Here is a 20,953-nt window from a genome sequence, read left to right on the forward strand (position 1 = left end):
CCTAAACCATCTAATAAACCAACGGAACATGCCTACTCTCGCTGGAAAAGGTATATAACTGCAGAAACGCTGACCTTCTTCAAAACAACTCGCCTTACTGTCAACAAAGCTATAAGGTCTGCCAAGGCAAATTATTATAAGTATAAGTTCAGTGCTGACTTGAGTACAGAGAAACATGGAGCAAAATCAAGAAAGTCGGGATCGTTAGGTCCAAATGAGATGTGTCTGATCTTGCTGATGTTAACATTAACGAACTAAATGCTAGCTTCGTAAGAGTACCAACTTTAGCTGTTGTTGTTGTTGTTGTTGTAGCAGTGCTTCGCCCCACCTAACAGACGCGACCGATCACAAACTGTCATCAATATCCTCTAACGGGAGTCCAAGAAAACTAGCTGTTTCAACAGGGGTGGACCATAGGGAAAGGGGTGTTAGAGGCGTTGGTTCCACATTACAATTAAAGAGATGGTTGGTGTCATGTGGGGACACATTGCAAGCGGGGCATACATTTTGTATGTCGGGGTTGATTCTGGATAGGTAAGAGTTTAACCTGTTACAGTATCCAGAACGAAGTTGATCCAGAGTGACACGCGTTTCCCTGGGGAGTATGCGTTCCTCCTCCGCAAGTTTTGGATACTTTACTTTGAGTACTGGGTTCACCGGGCAATTCCCGGCATAAAGGTCCGACGCCTGTTTGTGGAGTTCACCAAGGACCTGCTTGTGTTTTTTCGCTTCATACGGCTGTGTTCTCAGATGCCGTATTTCCTCAAAATGCTTACGGAGATGACTCCTTAAGCCCCTAGGCGGTGCTGGCTCGTCAATCAGATGTCTGTTGGGATGCCCAGGTTTCTGGGTATTCAACAGGAACTGTTTGGTCAGCATCTCGTTTCTTTCCCTGATGGGGAGTGTTCTCGCCTCATTATGTAGATGGTGTTCTGGGGACATAAGAAGACAGCCCGTGGCAATTCTGAGAGCAGTATTTTGGCAGGCCTGTAGCTTCTTCCAGTGGGTAATTTTTAGGCTTGGCGACCATATGGGTGACGCATAGCACGTAATCGGCTGGCTAATTGCTTTGTATGTAGTCATGAGCGTTTCTTTATCTTTTCCCCAGGTACTGCCAGCAAGGGATTTGAGGATTTTGTTACGGCTCTGAATTCTCGGCACAATTGCGGCTGCGTGCTCACCAAAATGTAGATCCTGATCAAACGTCACACCCAAGATTTTGGGGTGTAGGACAGTCGGTAGCGTAGAGCCATCGACGTGGATGTTCAAAATGGTCGACATTTGGGACGTCCATGTTGTAAATAAGGTCGCGGAAGATTTAGTCGGTGATAATGCCAGGTTTCGCGAGGCGAAAAAACTGGAGAGATCAGGGAGGTAGCCGTTTATTTTATTGCATAGCTCATCGATCTGTGGGCCTGGGCCTGGGCCTGTGGCCATTACTGTGCAGTCATCGGCGTAGGAAACGATTGTGACTCCTTCCGGTGGTGAAGGTAGCTTAGATATGTAGAAATTAAACAAAAGTGGGGATAGGACGCCACCCTGTGGCACCCCTTGTTTAATTCTCCTAGGCTTTGATGTTTCGTTTCTAAATAGCACCGATGCCTGCCGACCACCCAGATAATTTGCGGTCCACCTTTTAAGACATGGGGGAAGGGTAGACCCTTCCAGGTCTTGCAGTAACGAGCCATGGTTGACCGTATCAAAAGCTTTTGATAGGTCTAGCGCTACGAGTACTGTTCTATGGTGGGGGTTTTGATTTAAACCGCAATTTATCTGGGTGCTAATGGCATTTAGCGCGGATGTAGTGCTGTGGAGTTTTCTGAAGCCATGCTGATGGGAGGCTAGTTGCAAATTTGCTTGGAAATAAGGGAGCAAAATGGCTTCGAGCTTCTTTCCTACTGGCGATAGGAGAGATATCGGACGATACGACTCTCCTATGTTAGCTGGTTTACCAGGCTTTAGTAGCGGGACCACCTTGGCCATTCTCCATTTCTCGGGTATGACAAAGGTGGAAAGAGACAGGTTGAAGACCTGCGCTAAATATTTGAAACCCTCTTTCCCTAGGCTTTTAAGCATCGGCATGGCTATGCCGTCTGGGCCCACTGCTTTGGATGGTTTAGCGCGACCAATGGCGTCCTCAACCTCTTTAGCGGTGATGGTGATTGGTGACGCGCTGAATTTGTGTTTATGTGCGTGTCTGTTGGCCCTCCGTCTAACTTTGTCGACCGTAGAATGCATTATATATTGTCGGCAGAAAGCACTCGCGCATTTTTCGCATCCGACAGCACTTTGTCGCCAAAGGCGATGGAAACTTTGTCTTTGTGCTTAGTCGGATTCGATAGGGACTTTACGGTGGACCAAAGTTTACCCACACCGGTAGAGAGGTTACAACCTCTTAGGTGCTCCTCCCATTTCGCCCTCTTGTGTTCATCCACAAGCAATCTGATGCGTTGGTTTATATCCCTTATTTGGGGGTCGCCTGGATCAAGCTGCCTTATAAGGTCACGTTCTCTCGCTAAGTTTGCGGCCTCCGCCGGGAAGTGGGGCCGGATTTCGGGAATTCTCCCGGCGGGAATGAAACGTGCCGAGGCGGATTCAATGACCTTGCGGAAGGCACGCTCCCCTTGGCGGGCATCAGTCGGGATAGGGAGGGCAGCAAAGAGGTTGTCTGTAAAGGATTTATATTCTTCCCACTTTCCTTTTTTAAAGTTTATGAAAGTGCGTTTTTCGGCGACGATGAAGTCGGCGGTACGCTCGAGCGAAACAAGTATAGGCAATGATACCATCGGCTGCCAGTTGACGCAGTTTACGAGTTCTGCGCTCACGATTGAGATATCAGGCGAACTGTGACAGCTTCCTACCATACGTGTGGGGGCGTCTCCGTTTATTGTGCAGAACGTCGTTTCTTCTATTTGATCCGCCAACATCTCGCCCCTACTGTCCGCCCGCAAATTTGAATGCCATAGATCATGATGGGCATTGAAGTCGCCTAACATAATGCGATTGTTTCCAGTGAGTAAGGCTCTGATATTAGGGCGGTATCCACCGGGGCAACAGGTGGCAGGGGGGATGTAGATGTTGATGATTTCTAGGTTTGCATCGCCTGACCGGACAGATAGGCCTTGACGTTCTAAGACGTTGTCCCTGCGGTCGATGCCAGGATCAAATATGTGATATTGCACAGAGTGGTGTATTATAAACGCGAGGCCGCCTCCATTTCCGCTCTCGCGATCTTTTCTGTGGGCATTATACCCACAGCAGGTCTGCAATGCAGATCGTGCTGTGAGTTTAGTCTCTTGAATCGCAGCAATGCGGATGTTGTGCCGCTTCATGAAATTGACTATCTCCGTGATCTTCCCAGTTAGTCCATTACAGTTTAACTGCAGAATTCTGAAGTGCATGAGGGGAGACGTCGCCACTCTGGGGGTAAGTGACGGGTGACTACGCCTGGGTTGAGGAAGGCCAGGACGCAATTGCTGTTGTGGCCCTGGGACTGGGCGTCCTTGGGCAAGCATTGGGGTACCCGGATGATTTGGGTTTGCGACCTGGCAACATGGCGCGATGAAGCCCGTCGAGGGGTTGCCGTCGCGGAGACCAGAACATCTAGGAAAGTGGCACCACCCAAGGCAGGAGATGCATTGGGCGGATGTCGCAAACATATATATTCTGTGCTGGCAAACGGTGCAAACGGAGGTAGGGACTAAGAGTCTGTTTCCCTGACCTACACGATTGCTGCCGGAAAAGAGGGGGGAGAAGACGGGGCAGGGGCTGTTGCTCAGCATTGCTTCCGACTCTACTACGAAGATTGTAGTTATGAGTGGTAGCAACTGTTTGAGTTGTTGGCGCCGTAAGGCGCGAGCAGCAGCGGGTACTTGTTGTGGCTTGCTGAGCAGCGGGGCTGCTGGAAGGTAACGGGGGGGGGGGGGGGGGGCTTAGACGGGGCGCCCTTGGGCGTGAACAGCAAGGAGCCACAAAAGATTTATAAAAGTTACGTGGACGTCGGGTTTTGGGATCAAGCCCAGAACAACCTGTCCGATGCAACCATCCCTTACACGAGACACACTGAACAGAGTATGACCGTCCTAAAAAGATTCTTTTCCGGCAGATGCAGCAAAACCATTTCTCAGGACCGGGGTCAGGAGACGGACCCGGATTGGATTCGATACCTTCCCGGAGCAAGAGAATATGGAGCAGTCCTGCTGCAAGGAGCTGCTGGGAGGATGACAATTTGTGGGAGGGACGAAACAAATTAAATGGGGTTACACTGAAATGACAGTCCTTGGTCGGGAAAAATCCCAAGTCGCTCCGGTACATAGAACCGACTGCCTTGGGAAGCGACCAACTTTAGCCGCTAATATCTGTACAGATAGCTAGCCTGAGTGTGCTAATATAGATTCTAGTCCTTTTGCGTTTATGTGTGTCGATGACCACTTTCTGTGGAGTCGAATGCCATAGGGTTTGATGGTATAAATGCCAAATTCTTAAAGATCATCCTTCCTCATTTAACTTATTTGGTCAACTCTAACCTGACCACTGATATTTTTGCTAAATGCTGCTAAGGTTATCCCAATTCGTAAGCAAAATAACGAGTATTGGCCTATAGCCATACTCCCTTTTCTTTCAAAGGTCGTTGAACGAATTTTGCATGGGCAGATTACGAGGCATGTTCACGACAATAAGATCATTACTGACTGTCAGTCCGGTTTCCGATGAAAGAGAAGTTGTACAACGGCACTTCTATCTGTGATAGAAGACATTCGAGAGCGAGTTGATGATAATCATATTATTTTTCTGACCCTTCTTGGCCACTCTAAAGTCTTTGACTCTGTCGACCACACCCTACTCTGTAAGAAGCTGAAAAGTTTATTTAATTTGTAATAGTCGAACGGAATTGACGTGTATTGTGTGGCTACGGTAAATTCGCGTTTAAAAGTGGCAAAAAGCCATTGATCGGCGTAAAATTAACGAAGAGCGAGATAGAGACTCAAATAGTAATGGGGAATTTAAAAAATATTAGTGGAAAAATAACAAGATTTTATCATTTTAATTGCAAAATCATTGAATTGCAAAAATAAATAACTGTGAGAAAAAAGACTCAAATTAAACAAATTTTAACGCATACAAGTACGAATAAACGGGCAAGTCGCTAAAATCGAAACACAAAAATGAGTGGGTGTGCGAAGTGCAATCGCTCCATTAGAGGGAGCGGTATGCGAAGTGAAGGAGTGTGCAAAAAGGTTTACCATTTGAGCCTTGTATGTGCGGGTGTAGACGAATACAGTGTAAAGATTTTTGATGAAAAAAAATTTTACGCTTCATGTGCAATGAGTGCGTAACATATATACAGAATATAGACTTGGTGCTGCAAGAAATGCAAATGAGTGTAAAAAAAATAACTCAATATTAAATGATTATAAACATGAATTTGAAGATGTGATGTTAAAAAGCCAAAATGAAATAAAAGCTCTATTAGAAGCTGTAGAGTCGGTACACACAGCGAGTGGCTGCAATGGAAAGATCACAAAAGCTGTTTGGAAAGAAATGGTAACAAGAAAACTGAAGTTCCACAATTAAAAAGGGATGTAGCGATAATAGTGAAACCAAAATCAAAACAAAATGTGTAAAAAAAACAAAAAAAAAGACTTAAAATAGTAAAGTGGACCCAACAAATTTAAAAATATCGAATATAGCATCAAAAAGCAATGGTGTAATGGTAATTCACAGTGAAAATACTGATGATCGTGATAAAACAAAAACAGCAATTGAAAGCAATATTGGGAAAGAATACGAAATCAAGGTGCCAGACATAATTCGACCGAGCTTTATAGTGAGAGGAGTAAATTTAAAAGGTGACAATAATGCGCTGATTGATACAATAAGAAAACAAAATACTCAAGTTAGCGAAAGTTCGTTAAAAGTTGTAAAGAAAATTGAAAGAAAACGGAGTAATACAGTGGTTTTGGATATAATTATACAAACTGAAAAAGATGACTTTTCAAAGATACTTGCTGCGGATCGAATAAATGTCGGTTGGGACAGATGTAAAGTGTTTGACGAAAGAGATGTAATAAGATGCTATAAGTGTAAAGGCTTTAACCACAAATCTGCGGAATGCAAGAATAAAGACGCCTATCACAAGTGCCATGGGAACCATAATTCGAAACATGTAATCAAAAACAAAAATACGTCAATATTAAATGATTATAAAAATGAATTTGAAGATGTGATGTTACAAAGTCAAAATGAAATAAAAGCTCTATTAGAAGCTGTAGAGAGTCGTACACATAGTGGCAGCAATGGAAAGATCACAAAAGCTGTTTGGAAAGAAATTTCGTGAAATAAAAAGCTTGTATGATATGATTGAAGAAGTAAAAAATAAAACAGAGACAATCGGAAAAGGCAACGCTTCCACGGCAGTCGGTTCTATGTACCGGAGCGACTCGGGATTTTTGCCGACCAAGGACTGTCATTTCAGTGTGACCCCATTTAATTTGTTGCGTCCCTCCCACAAATTGTCATCCTCCCAGCAGCTCCTTGCAGCAGGACTGCTACATATTCTCTTACTCCGGGAAGGCATCGAATCCAATCCGGGTCCGTCTCCTGACCCCGGTCCTGAGAAATGCTTTTGCTGCATCTGCCGGAAAAGAATCTTTTTAGGACGATCATACTCTGTTCAGTGTGTCCCGTGTAAGGGATGGTTGCATCGGACAGGTTATTCTGAGCTTGATCCCAAAACCCGACGTCCACGTTATAAATCTTTTGTGGCTCCTTGCTGTTCACGCCCAAGGCGTCCCGTAGTCTACGCCTAAGCGCCCCCCCCCACTACTTTCAAGCCGCCCCGCTGTTCAGCAAGCCACAACAAGTACCCGCTGCTGCTCGCGCCCCACGCCGCCAACAACTCTAACAGCTGCTACCACTCATAACTACTACTAAAAGCAGCTCCTGCCTTGGGTGGTGCCACTTTCCTAGATGTTCTGGTCTCCGCGACGGCAACCCCCGACGGGTTTCATCGCGCCATGTTGCCAGGTCGCAAACCCAAATCATCCGGGTACCCCAATGCTTGCCCAAGGACGCCCAGTCCCAGGGCCACAACAGCAATTGCGTCCTGGCCTTCCACAACCCAGGCGTAGTCACCCGTCACTTACCCCCAGAGTGGCGGCGTCTCCCCTTATGCACTTCAGAATTCTGCAGTTAAACTGTAATGAACTAACTGGGAATATTACAGAGATTATTACCCCAGCGGGTAAGGGGGTCAGAATATACCCGCGGTAGGTATGCCTGTCGTAAGAGGCGACTAAAATACCAGATTCAAGGGGTGTGTAGCGCAACCCTTCAGGTTGCCAGCGCAATATATAGCTTCTCCAAACCCAATTGTCAACCTCACCTATCCGCGGCGAATCCTGTTTCACTAACAGACGAGGCTCTGGCGACCCCAAGCTCCTCATGGAACTTGGGGTGGGGAGGGAGGGGATGGCCTGAAGGTTTAATGTGGCCACATAAATCGTTCCCGAGATGGTCGGGCTAGCACCTTAATGGTGCTGTGGTACCGGAGCGTACCGGATCTGTATCCGGCAAAGGACCATCACATCGATAACACTCCCCAAAGCCTTCGGGGAGCAACCTTATCGCTACAACAACAACAACAACATTACAGAGATAGTCGATTTCATGAAGCGGCACAGCATCCGCATTGCTGCGATTCAAGAGACTAAACTCGCAGCAAGATCTGCATTGCAGACCTGCTCTGGGTATAATGTCCACAGGAAAGACCGCGAGAGCGGAAATGGAGGCGGCCTCGCGTTACCATACACCACTCTGTGCAATATTATATATTTGATCCTGGCATCGACCGCAGGGACAATGTCTTAGAACGTCAAGGCCTATCTGTCCGGTCAGGCGATGCAAACCTAGAAATCATCAACATCTACATCCCTCCTGCCACCTGTTGTCCCAGTGGATACTGCCCTAATATCAGAGCCTTACTCACTGGCAACAATCGCATTATCTTAGGCAATTTCAATGCCCTTCACGATCTATGGCACTCAAACTTGCGGGCGGACAGTAGGGGTGAGATGTTGGCGGATCAAATAGAAGAAACGACGTTCTGCACAATAAACGGAGACGCCCCCAAACGTATGGTAGGAAGCTGTCACAGTTCGCCAGATATCTCAATCGTTAGCGCAGAACTCGTAAACTGCGTCAACTGGCAGCCGATGGTAACATTGGCATCCGACCACCTGCCTATACTTATTTCGCTCGAGCGTACCGCCGACTTCATCGTCACCGAAAAACGCACTTTCATAAACTTCAAAAAAGGAAAGTGGGAAGAATATAAATCTTTTACAGACAACCGTTTTGCTGCCCTCCCTATCCCGACTGATGCCCGCCAAGGGGAGCGTACCTTCCGTTAGCTCATTGAATCCGCCTCGGCACGTTTCATTCCCGCCGGGAGAACTCCCGAAATCCGGCCCCACTTCCCGGCGGAGGCCGCAAACTTAGCGAGAGAACGTGACCTTATAAGACAGCTTGATCCAGGCGACCCCCAAATAAGGGATATAAACCAACGCATCAGATTGCTTGTGGACGAACACAAGCGGGCGAAATGGGAGGAGCACCTAAGAGGTTGTAACCTCTCTACCGGTGTGGGTAAACTTTGGTCCACCGTAAAGTCCCTATCGAATCCGACTAAGCACAAAGACAAAGTTTCCATCGCCTTTGGCGATAAAGTGCTGTCGGATGCGAAAAAATGCGCGAGTGCTTTCTGCCGACAATATATAATGCATCCTACGGTCGACAAAGATAGACGGAGAGCCAATAGACACGCACATAAACACAAATTCAGCGCGTCACCAATCACCATCACCGTTAAAGAGGTTGAGTACGCCAATTCTCGCGCTAAACCATCCAAAGTAGTGGGCCCAGACTAAAAGCCTAGGGAAAGAGGGTTTCAAATATTTAGCACATGTCTTCAACCTGTCTCTTTCCACCTTTGTCATATCCGAGAAATGGAAAATGGCCAAGGCAGTCCCGCTACTAAAGCCTGGGAAATCAGCTAACATAGGAGAGTCGTATCGTCCGATATCTCTCCTATCGCCAGTAGCAAAGACGCCTGAAGCCATTTTGCTCCCTTATTTCCAAGCAAATTTGCAGCTAGCCTCTCATCAGCATGGCTTCAGAAAACTCTATAGCACTACCACCGCGCTAAATGCCATTAGCACCCAGATAAATTGCGGTTTAAATCAATACCCCCACCATAGAACAGTACTCGTAGCGCTAGACCTATCAAAAGCTTTTGATACGGTCAACCATGGCTCGTTACTGCAAGACCTGGAAGGGTCTACCCATCCCCCATGTCTTAAAAGGTGGACCGCTAATTATCTGGGTGGTCGGCAGGCATCGGTGCAATTTAGGAACGAAACATCAAAACCAGGGAGAATTAAAGAAGGGGTGCCACAGGGTGGTGTCCTATCCCCACTTTTGTTTAATTTCTACATATCTAAGCTACCTTCACCACCGGAAGGAGTCACAATCGTTTCCTCCGCCGATGACTGCACAATAATGGCCACAGGCCCAGCGCCAAAGATCGATGAGCTTTGCAATAAAATAAACGGCTGCCTCCCTGATCTCTCCAGTTTTTTCGCCTCGCTAAACCTGGCATTATCACCGACTAAATCTTACGCGACCTTATTTACAAGATGGACGTCCCAAATGTCGACAATTTTGAACATCCACGTTGATGGCACTACGCTACCGACTGCCCTACACCCCAAAATCTTGGGTGTGACGTTTGATCAGGATCTACATTTTGGTGAGCACGCAGCCGCAATTGTTCCGAGAATTCAGAGCCGTAACAAAATCCTCAAATCCCTCGCTGGCAGTACCTGGGGAAAAGATAAAGAAACGCTCATGACTAAATACAAAGCAATTAGCCAGCCGATTACGTGCTACGCATCACCCATATGGTCGCCAAGCCAAAAATTACCCACTGGAAGAAGCTACAGGCGTACCAAAATACTGCTCTCAGAATCGCCACGGGCTGTCTTCTTATGTCCCCAGAACACCATCTACATAATGAGGCGAGAATACTCCCCATCAGGGAGAGAAATGAGATGCTAACCAAACCGCTCCTGTTGAATAACCAGAAACCTGGGCATCCCAACAGAATTGTCGACATTTGGGACGTCCATGTTGCAAATAAGGTCGCGGAAGATTTAGTCGGTGATAATGCCAGGTTTCGAAGGCGAAAAAACTGGAGAGATCAGGGAGGTAGCCGTTTATTCTGCTGCAGAGCTCATCGATCCGTGGGCCTGGGCAGTCATGCGTAGGAAACGATAGTGACTCATTCTGGTGGTGAAGGTAGCTTAGATATGTAGAAATGAAACAAAAGTGGGGATAGGACACCACCCTGTGGCACCCTTTGTTTAATTCTTCTTGGTTTTGATGTTTGGTTTCTAAATTGCACCGATGCCTGCCGGCCACCCAGATAATTTGCGGTCCACCTTTTAAGACATGGGGGAAGGGTAGACCCCTCCAGGTCTTGCAGTAATGAGCCATGGTTGACCGTATCAAAAGCTTTTGATAGGTCTAGCGCTACGAGTACTGTTCTATGGTGGGGGTTTTGATTTAAGCCGCAATTTATCTGGGTGCTGATGGCATTTAGCGTGGTGGTGGGGCTATGGAGTTTTCTGAAGCCATGCTGATGAGAGGCTAGCTGCAAATTTGCTTGGAAGTAGGGGAGGAAAATGGCTTCAAGCGTCTTTGCTACTGGCAATAGGAGAGATATCGGACGATACGACTCTCCTATGTTAACTGGTTTCCCAGGCTTTAGTAGCGGGACCACCTTGGCCATTTTCCATTTTTCGGATATACAAAAGTGGAAAGAGACAGGTTGAAGACATGCGCAAAATATTTGAAACCCTCTTTCCCTAGGCTTTTAAGCATAAACGAGTCTGAATTAAATATTATTAGTTTTAATCATATTAGATGTGTTTCACATAGCCGACATACAGGTGGTCTTAATATATCTACATAAATCGATTAAATTTAAAATTGTATATAATAACAGTATAAGCAATAACCTATGGTGTACTGTGATAAAAATACTAGGTTGAGCGATGAAATGGCAAACTGGTTCAGTATACCACTCTCCCAATACAAGTGATGCTGAATTCATACAATATATCGGTGAGATACTCGACGAATAATAATTGGTGACTTTAACATAAACATAAATACACAGTCAACGTATTCCAACCAACTAACCCATACATTCGCGACAGCATCAATTAATCAGTTAGTTGAATTCGATACAAGAATAACCGAAGCTTCCGGAACAAAAATAGACCTGCTTTTTAGTAACAATGATAAAATAGAAATAAGAGATCTAGAAGAACAACGTATATCCAACCATGAAACGATCTGTTTAAAACTGCCTGTGAAAGAAAAACATAAAATGAGAATATATGAAAATCGCCGGTGTTGGGATAGATATACAAAGGAGAATCTAATAACTCTCCTAAGAAATTACAATTTCGTGGAACATACCAGCTGTGATATTGGACTTAGAGTACAAACCATTAATAATATTGTTACGAATATTAGCAATAATAAGGGGTACTGTCATCTCTATGCCGATGCTAAGAGTGACTTGTATGCACATCCATAAATCAATCATTATGTATCTACATAAACGAATCAATCATTATGTCTACACAAATGTACGTACACACAGCGGAGAAGCAACGCACAAACACATGCAGATATCTTATCTGAGATGCTTCCAAAAGTATGCAATTGTAATTGTGGAAGTGTCGCTCACAAATACACGCGCATATGAGAAGCTATACACGTGCATCTGTAGTTATAATTATATGGCAGTAACTAAGTAAATTCTGGAAGCGCCTAGAAGATGCAACGAGGAAATCACAGAGTATAAAAGCACCAACAGTAGAGGCGCGAGAGTCAGTTTCGATTAAGCACGCTATCTGTCGAGCAATAGAAATGTTATTTTGAAAGTACTAGAATAAAGGCCATTTTGCATTATTAAATATTGGAGTTATTTATTCAACAGTTTAGTGATTCGAACTTAGCAGAAGGTTGCTAATAAGAGGATTTGCAGTAAATTCGTTACAGTATTTTATGTGATGTAATGGAAACGCTAACGTACGAGAAAATAGTGCCAATAAAAATAATATAGCCAAGAGAACCAACGAATGGGATAATTATAATTATACTAAACGGGAATATAAAAAACTGGTCAAAATAAAAAAGAATCAAAATATGGAAAATATAATTATGGCAAATTGTAATAATCAAAAGAAAATGTGGAAATGTCTTAAAGACGCGATAAATTTAAACAACGAAACATCTCAAATAAGACGGATTGTTATAAATAACATACCAATTGAAGAAGATCAATAAATCGCAAGTCGTTTAAACCATTACTTCGTTCGAAGCATAAAAGAAATATGTAATACTATAGAAGCAATTATACCAGAAAATACACCGGAAGATATAAATAGAGAAATAATGAATCTTAAACCCATAAGCGTTGGACAGATTATGCGCATAACAGCTGATTTGAAAAATAAATATGGAGGAAAAAAAACTGATAACTGAAGGTGTATGTAAAGATAGTATGGAGTATCTGGGTTTAATGTATATATCCATAATAAATGAAAGGTTTAGAGACGGGATCTTTCCGTCGTGTTGGAAAACTGCGACGGTTGTACCAGTTGAAAAAGTGAAAGGCCCAGAAAAACTAGAAAAAATACGATCTATTAATACGATGCGCAGCGATGAAAAAATAATAAAAATAATAATAAAGATCGATGAGCTATGCAATAAAATAAACGGCTATCTCCCTGATCTCTCCAGTTTTTTCGCCTCGCGAAACCTGGCACTGTCACCGACTAAATCTTCCGCGACCTTATTTACAACATGGACGCCCCAAATGTCGACCATATTGAACATCCACGTCGATGGCACTATGCTACCGACTGTCCTACACCCCAAAATCTTGGGTGTGACGTTTGATCAGGATCTACATTTTGGTGCGCACGCAACCGCAATTGTTCCAAGAATTCAGAGCCGTAATAAAATCCTCAAATCCCTTGCTGGCAGTACCTGGGGAAAAGATAAAGAAACGCTCTTGGCTACATACAAAGCAATTAGCCAGCCGATTACGTGCTACGCGTCACCCATATGGTCGCCAAGCCTAAAAACCACCCACTGGAAGAAACTACAGGCCTGCCAAAATACTGCTCTCAGAATCGCCACGGGCTGTCTTCTTATGTCCCCAGAACACCATCTGCATAATGAGGCGAGAATACTCCCCATCAGGGAGAGAAATGAGATGCTGACTAAACAGTTTCTGTTGAATACCCAGAAACCTGGGCATCCCAACAGACATCTGATTGACGAACCAGCACCGCCTAGGGGCCTAAGGAGTCATCTCCGTAAGCATTTTGAGGAAATACGGCACCTGAGAACCCAGCCGTATGAAGCGGAAAAACACAAGCAGGTCCTTGGTGAACTCCATAGACAGGCGTCGGACCTTTATGTCGGGAATTGCCCCGTGAATCCAGTACTTGAAGAAAAATATCCAGAACTCGCAGAAGAGGAACGCATACTCCCCAGGGAAACGCGTGTCACTCTTGCTCAACTTCGTTCTGGATACTGTAACAGGTTAAACTCTTACCTATCCAGAATCAACCCCGACATACAAAATGTATGCCCTGCTTGCAATGTGTCCCCACATGACACCAACCATCTCTTTAATTATAATGTGGAACCAACGCCTCTAACACCCCTTTCCTTATGGTCCACCCCTGTTGAAACGGCAAGTATTGATGACAATTTGTGATCGGTCGCGGCTATTAGGTGGGGCGAGCATTGCTACAACAACAACAACAACATGAAAAAATAATAGAGAAAGTCGTCAAAGACCAGCTTCTCGAGTATTTAAACAAATATGAAATTATCATAAGTTAACAATCAGGTTTCAGATCCAAACACTCCTGTGAAACCGCTCTAAACCTGGTTGTAGCAGAATGGAAGGAAGGAATGTCAAACAAGTTAGTGACAGTCTCAGTGTTCCTAGACCTAAAAAGGGCATTTGAGACTATTAACAGGGTAATACTAATGAGGAAGCTACATACCATAGGAGTACGTAAAAAAACTCTGGAGTGGTTTAAAAGCTACCTTACTGGAAGGAGCAGATACCCATAATTAGAAATCAAATTTAGGCCTACCACAAGGATCTGTACTTGCAGCAATACTATTCATCATATACATAAATGATATTAAAAACTGTCTGAGCCATTGCAAGATTAGGCTTTTTGCAGATGATGCACTATTGACTGTAAGCTGTGTATCGGAGAGAGAAGCTATGTCCAAGATGCAAGAGGACTTAGACGCAGTATATAAGTGGTTGTGTCAAAACAGGCTTAAAATAAATATTGACAAAACAAAATTTATGATATTAAAGAGGAAATCTTCCGTAGAAGAAAATACGTCGCTGAAAATAGCAAATTGTACGATTCATAAAGTAAATGAAATGAAATACCTCGGAATAATAATTGATGAGAAACTAAAGTTTAACGAGCACCTCGAACATACAGAAGCTAAAATATCAAAAAAAAAAATCGGATTCATGATTCGAACCTGTAAACATGTGAGCAAATATTATAAAATAATGGTATATACATCCATTATAGAACCTCACTTCATATATTGCCCTACAATTTTATTCACATTAGCGGATTCGAATATCTCAAAACTCCAGGTGAATTAAAATAAAGCAATGCGGTTTATCCTTAAGAAACGTTACGATACACCAATACATGAAATGCTTGAAAGCCTAAATTGGCTAAGTGTAAAACAACTCATCGTATACTATACTTTAAAATTTATACATAACATTAAAATAGGAAATCAGCCGAAATATCTAAACGACCGACTGATATACAACAACGAGGTTCACGATTACCAAACAAGCAACAGAAGCAACTTTCGCCTGCCAGCAGTACGATCGGAGTACGACAAGAAAAATATATACTACGAAGGACTTAGAGAATACAACGATCTTCCAATTGAAATAAAACAATGCCAAAACATCAATGAATTTAAGAAACTACTGTATAATTAATGTAAAGCACTACCTTTTAGATAATGATCTCATAGATATACAAATACTTTAGGTCTACAAGAAAAATTTAGAAAATAATATTTAATTTTTAACAGGGCTGTTAAAAGTGGAGTTTTCGACACTTCTCGAAATTAGAGAGTTGTTCAGATTTTTCTTGAGGTTTTAAGAAGTGGTCATATGTATTTCGAAATCACCGAAGAGTTACTAGAGCTTGCCTCTTAAACTATAAACACTTACTCAGAAAATCTTCGAAATCAAAGACTAATATGGAACTATTTATGCAATATTCTCAGTTTCGAAGCAGTACACAATGTGCAAAAATGTCCTACTTTACGCAATTTTAGTTTTATCCAGTGAAGCTGGGCGAAAATTAGACATTTGGCAAGCAGTTCAACTTATAGCAATGGTTGCAACTTCACTTATTTGGAGATTTCTTTGGACAGTAGAAAGTCTGACTTCCTACATGTTTGCAGAGGCGTCCCACAAGGCTCTATTCTGGGCCCTCCGCTATTTGTTCTGAACATCAATGACTTGCCAAATGTGTTTAAGTTTTGTAACGTCAATATTTATGTTGATGATGTGAAATTGTACACATGGTATCCCCGTGATGGTACCGCTTTGTGTGTAAATAATTTGAATAATGATTAGAAACAAATTGGTGTGTGGGCTTCCAAAAACGGCCTATGCCTTAACCCCAAAAAGTCGAAATGCATCGTTATTAATAGAAAATCGTTCTCTGCTCATGCTTTGGACAACATATTTATTGACAATTCTGTCTTCGAATACGTTGACGCTGCAAAAAACCAAGGAGTAGTTTTTAATAAGACCTTGACATGTAAACACCATTTTTATCACAGTAGTAAAAGTGTATGGAATGCTTCGTACACTGTGGCTAACTCAATACTTCACTCCCCTACATATTAGACTACTTCTATATGAGATTTACTCAAATTGTGATTATGTGTGTATGAATAAACTTAAAGTTGCTTACAATAACTTTGCTAGATATGTATTTGGGTTGAAAAGATTTCACCACGTTTCACATCACGCTGAAAAGTTGCTAAATATTTCTTTTCACAATCTTTTAAAAGTTAAAACACTGACTATCCTTCACTGAATTATATATACAAAGGAACCTGATTATTTATATCGGAGGCTTAAGTTTCTTCATTCATCGAGATCAGTGCTTCTTCTCACGCACATAAGATACTGGTTGCTAACCTCTGGACGGCAGTTCTGCGTTACTTCCATACGCGTTTGGAACGCTCTTCCCGCAAGACTTAGACAAATAGGATATGCTCGGCACTTCAAAAATGAGCTAACCACTTTTTACAATGATTTGTAAGCCGAAACTATTTTTGTATTCTTCCTAATGAAATTTTATTATCTCGTCATCTTGTTTCCTTTTTTCTTTTCCCATATTGTCTTAATGCTGATTTCTACTTGCTTAATCTAATAATCATATTTATATAAGTATTATTTTTATTTTTACTATTATTATTGTTGTAATGTTTACTTGTTGTTAATTCTATTGTCATATTAATTCATTTTAAATTTAACTGTTTACAATTCTTGACTAGCACTGTAAAATAATTTACCGATTTGTTGTGCTAGGAAAATATTTAAATAAATAAATAAAATAAAAATTCTGAAATTCTGATGTTCGGAACCACTGAAAAAGTAATGAAGCGTGGATAATTTCCAAAGCCTGGGGCATCGCCATGTTAAACTTTTGAACAGGGATGTCCTAACAATGAAATTTAATCTAAACTATTTTGAAAGTTCTATTTGATCAATATATCGTTATTTCTTACCTGTAGTCCACTATACAAGTACTTTAGGGGTATTGCCACGTTAATTTGCTGTAAGCGGAATTAGTTGAAAAATCAATTCGATAGCTTACCCATTGGGCACAGAAATACTTGCTCCGTCGAGTATTGCCTGCGCCAATTCGAAGTTTAATTCTTCTGCCGCATTTGTTGCCGCCCGAAGCGCATCCCAAATTTCTTTACGGCCATCAAACGCCGGGGCTGTGTCCCAAAATTCGTCCCGTTTAGAACGAAGCTGACCTTCAGTCAATGGCACATCAGATCTCCAACGAATTGTTTCATTACATATTGGACGATTTTTACGTGTTCGGCCAAAATGAGTGCCTCCTGACAAAATATGAGGAAAAGTATATATATATATGTTTGATTCAATAATTAGAGGAAAAGGTAATTTTATACGCCAGCATGACACTCTTAATACACTTAAAAAAATATCTGGAGGGGTGTCAAAATACACGCTTTGGACCCAAAATCGGGAAACCGAAAACGGAATTAAAAATTATGCGTCTATGAATTTGTATATATTTTCAAAAGAAATTGAAATATTTCATGTACTTGTTGTAAGCGCGTCCGAAGGCCGTTAACGCAGAGATGTTTTGCGCAAAAATACTATGGATCACTCCGCCGGTTTTGGAGCAACCCGGGGCCATTTTTCGGTTTTTAGTTAATATCTTTTGAACGGCGCAAAATTTTTGTATCCCTTTTTCGGATTTGCGATATTGGCAACATGATGCCGTATAGAATTACCGAGAAAAACAATGGTTAGTAGTGCAGTTTACGGTACCCACCGAAATTTGGGCCAAGATTTTCGAGTGAGGTATCAAAAGACGCGAATTAATCTCGAGAACAATAATCCGAAGGCGGAAAAGAAAAATTTTATCTCTGTCCGTAAATATTTGCAGTTGAAGTTGGCGATTTTAATGTGGTTGTTGTTGTGTTAATACCCACAAAAAAATGGTGCGTCACCGTGGCGGTAGCCACGGTTATACCACACACCCGGACTTGGCATGGCGTAGCCCAGGGTTTTGGTAATAGTCTAGTTGAGGGGTCGACTGCTAATACGCTACCAAAAATATCGAGTGAGGTGTCAAAAGACGCGTATTAATCTTTAGAACAATAATCCGAAGACGGAAAATAAAAAATTTATCTCTGTCCGGAGATATTTGCAGTTGAAGTTGGCGATTTCCATGTGGTTGTTGTTGTGTTCGTACCCACAAAAAAATTTGTGCATCACCGTGGCGGTAGCCACGGTTATACCACACACCCGGACTTGGCATGGCGTAGCCTAGGGTTATTTTTTATAAGCGCGGCCGAAAGCCGCCAACGCAGAAAGGTGTTCTGCGCAAAAATTCCATGGATCCGACCCTCGGTTTCGGAGGTACCCGCGGGTCTTTTTTCGGTTTTTCGTTTATATCTTTTGAACGCGTTAAAATTTTTATTTTCCGCCTTCGGATTATTAATACTGATATCAAGACACGTCGTTCGACCCCTCAACTAGACTATTACCGCGCGGCCGAAGGCCGCCAACGCAGAAAGGTGTTCTGCGCAAAAATACTATGGATCCCACCCCCGGTTTCGGAGGGACCCGCGGGTCTTTTTTCGGTTTTTCGTTTATATCTTTTGAACGTGTAAAAGAAGTTAAGGTAATAGTCTAGTTGAGGGGTCGACTGCTAATACGCTACCAAAAATATCGAGAGAGGTGTCAAAAGACGCGTATTAACCTCGAGAACAATAATCTGAAGGCGGAAGAGAAAAATTTTATCTCTGTCCGGAGATATTTGCAGTTGAAGTTGGCGATTTCCATGTGGTTGTTGTTGTGTTTTACCCACCAAAAAAATTGTGCATCACCGTGCCGGTAGCCACGGTTAAACGACACACCCGGACGTGGCATGGCAATAAAATAAACGGCTATCTCCCTGATCTCTCCAGTTTTTTCGCCTCGCGAAACCTGGCATTGTCACCGACTAAATCTTCCGCGGCCTTATTTACAACATGGACGCCCCAAATGTCGACCATATTGAACATCCACGTCGATGGCACTATGCTACCGACTGTCCTACACCCCAAAATCTTGGGTGTGACGTTAGATCAGGATCTACATTTTGGTGCGCACGCAACCGCAATTGTTCCAAGAATTCAAAGCCGTAATAAAATCCTCAAATCCCTTGCTGGCAGTACCTTGGGAAAAGATAAAGAAACGCTCTTGACCACATACAAAGCAATTAGCCAGCCGATTACGTGCTACGCGTCACCCATATGGTCGCCAAGCCTAAAAACCACCCACTGGAAGAAACTACAGGCCTGCCAAAATACTGCTCTCAGAATCGCCACGGGCTGTCTTCTTGTGTCCCCAGAACACCATCTGCATAATGAGGCGAGAATACTCCCCATCAGGGAGAGAAATGAGATGCTGACCAAACAGTTTCTGTTGAATACCCAGAAACCTGGGCATCCCAACAGACATCTGATTGACGAACCAGCACCGCCTAGGGGCCTAAGGAGTCATCTCCGTAAGCATTTTGAGGAAATACGGCACCTGAGAACCCAGCCGTATGAAGCGGAAAAACACAAGCAGGTCCTTGGTGAACTCCATAGACAGGCGTCGGACCTTTATGTCGGGAATTGCCCCGTGAATCCAGTACTTGAAGAAAAATATCCAGAACTCGCAGAAGAGGAACGCATACTCCCCAGGGAAACGCGTGTCACTCTTGCTCAACTTCGTTCTGGATACTGTAACAGGTTAAACTCTTACCTATCCAGAATCAACCCCGACATACAAAATGTATGCCCTGCTTGCAATGTGTCCCCACATGACACCAACCATCTCTTTAATTGTAATGTGGAACCAACGCCTCTAACACCCCTTTCCTTATGGTCCACCCCTGTTGAAACGGCAAGTTTCCTTGGACTCCCGTTAGAGGATATTGATGACAATTTGCGATCGGTCGCGGCTATTAGGTGGGGCGAGCATTGCTAAAACAACAACAACAACGTGGCATGGCGTAGCCCAGGGTTATTTTTTATAAGCGCGGCCAAAGGCTGCCAACGCCGAAAGGTGTTCTGCGCAAAAATACTATGGATCCGACCCCCGGTTTCGGAGGTACCCGCGGGTCTTTTTTCGGTTTTTCGTTAATATCTTTTGACCGCGTTAATATTTTTATTTTCCGCCTTCGGATTATTAATACTGATGTCAAGACGCGTCTTTTGACCTCTCTCGATATTTTTGGTAGCGTATTAGCAGTCAACCCCTCAACTAGTCTATTACCGAAGTTAACTTCCGCTTTCGGATTCTTGATCTAGATGTGAATACGCGTCTTTTGATACCTCACTCGAAAATTTTGGCCCAAATTTGGGTGGGTACCGTATACTGCACGATTACCAAACAGTGTTTGTACCTCCACCTGTGGTTGGCCTTGAAACGCTAGCGGATGATACGCTGACGGTCTCATTATCAGAACTGTGAATTCCGATGCAACCACCCATATTTCGCTAATACCAAGATAGTGTACTAGCTCTGCGAAAACCTGCTCGCCTTATATGTCCGGGGCTGGCTATACATTAAGGGTCCATTTGGTTTTACGCGGAAACCAAAGAGGTTTGACCCTTGTAATTTTGCATATAGATTCTCAGTGAGTTCCCCACCGAGAATTAATTATTTTCAATGTTTTTAAAAGTTCATTAGTAATTTGTTTGCAAAGTTACTAAGGTACAACTATCACTTTTTTCAACACACCAGCACTTTCCAAGAATACATAACAACAATTTTAATGTTTATAAAACCACAGACAACAACTTTTTTTGTTTAAATTTACGTATTATCGTTAAATTTAATATTTTATTTGTTTACTTTCCGCGAACACAAGCACTTCATCGCCTCCTTGGTGATACCAGATGTTTTATCTACTACCAAAGATATCCCGTATATTTAAGGCCGTGGCACATGACATTTTTCATATAGATGCCTTTAGCTCAAGCT

The 20,953-nt window shown here is 43.0% G+C and overlaps 1 protein-coding gene across 1 annotated transcript in view; it reads right to left on the reverse strand.

The window, feature by feature from the left end:
• LOC137236826 (ubiquitin domain-containing protein 1) overlaps window positions 1–20,869 on the reverse strand; it is a 495,300-nt gene extending 474,431 nt beyond the window's left edge. Inside the window, exons 1-2 of the mRNA XM_067759854.1 lie at window positions 20,373–20,869; window positions 17,052–17,304 (exon numbers count right to left, since the gene is read on the reverse strand). Of these exons, the coding sequence (XP_067615955.1) occupies window positions 17,052–17,304; window positions 20,373–20,460 (341 nt within the window). The 5' untranslated portion in view covers window positions 20,461–20,869. The remainder of the gene's footprint in view (window positions 1–17,051; window positions 17,305–20,372) is intronic.
• Between the last annotated feature and the right edge of the window lie 84 nt (window positions 20,870–20,953).

The sequence above is a fragment of the Eurosta solidaginis genome, chromosome 1, assembly GCF_040869045.1.
Source record: "Eurosta solidaginis isolate ZX-2024a chromosome 1, ASM4086904v1, whole genome shotgun sequence".
In the NCBI taxonomy this organism is placed as follows: Eukaryota; Metazoa; Arthropoda; class Insecta; order Diptera; family Tephritidae; genus Eurosta; species Eurosta solidaginis.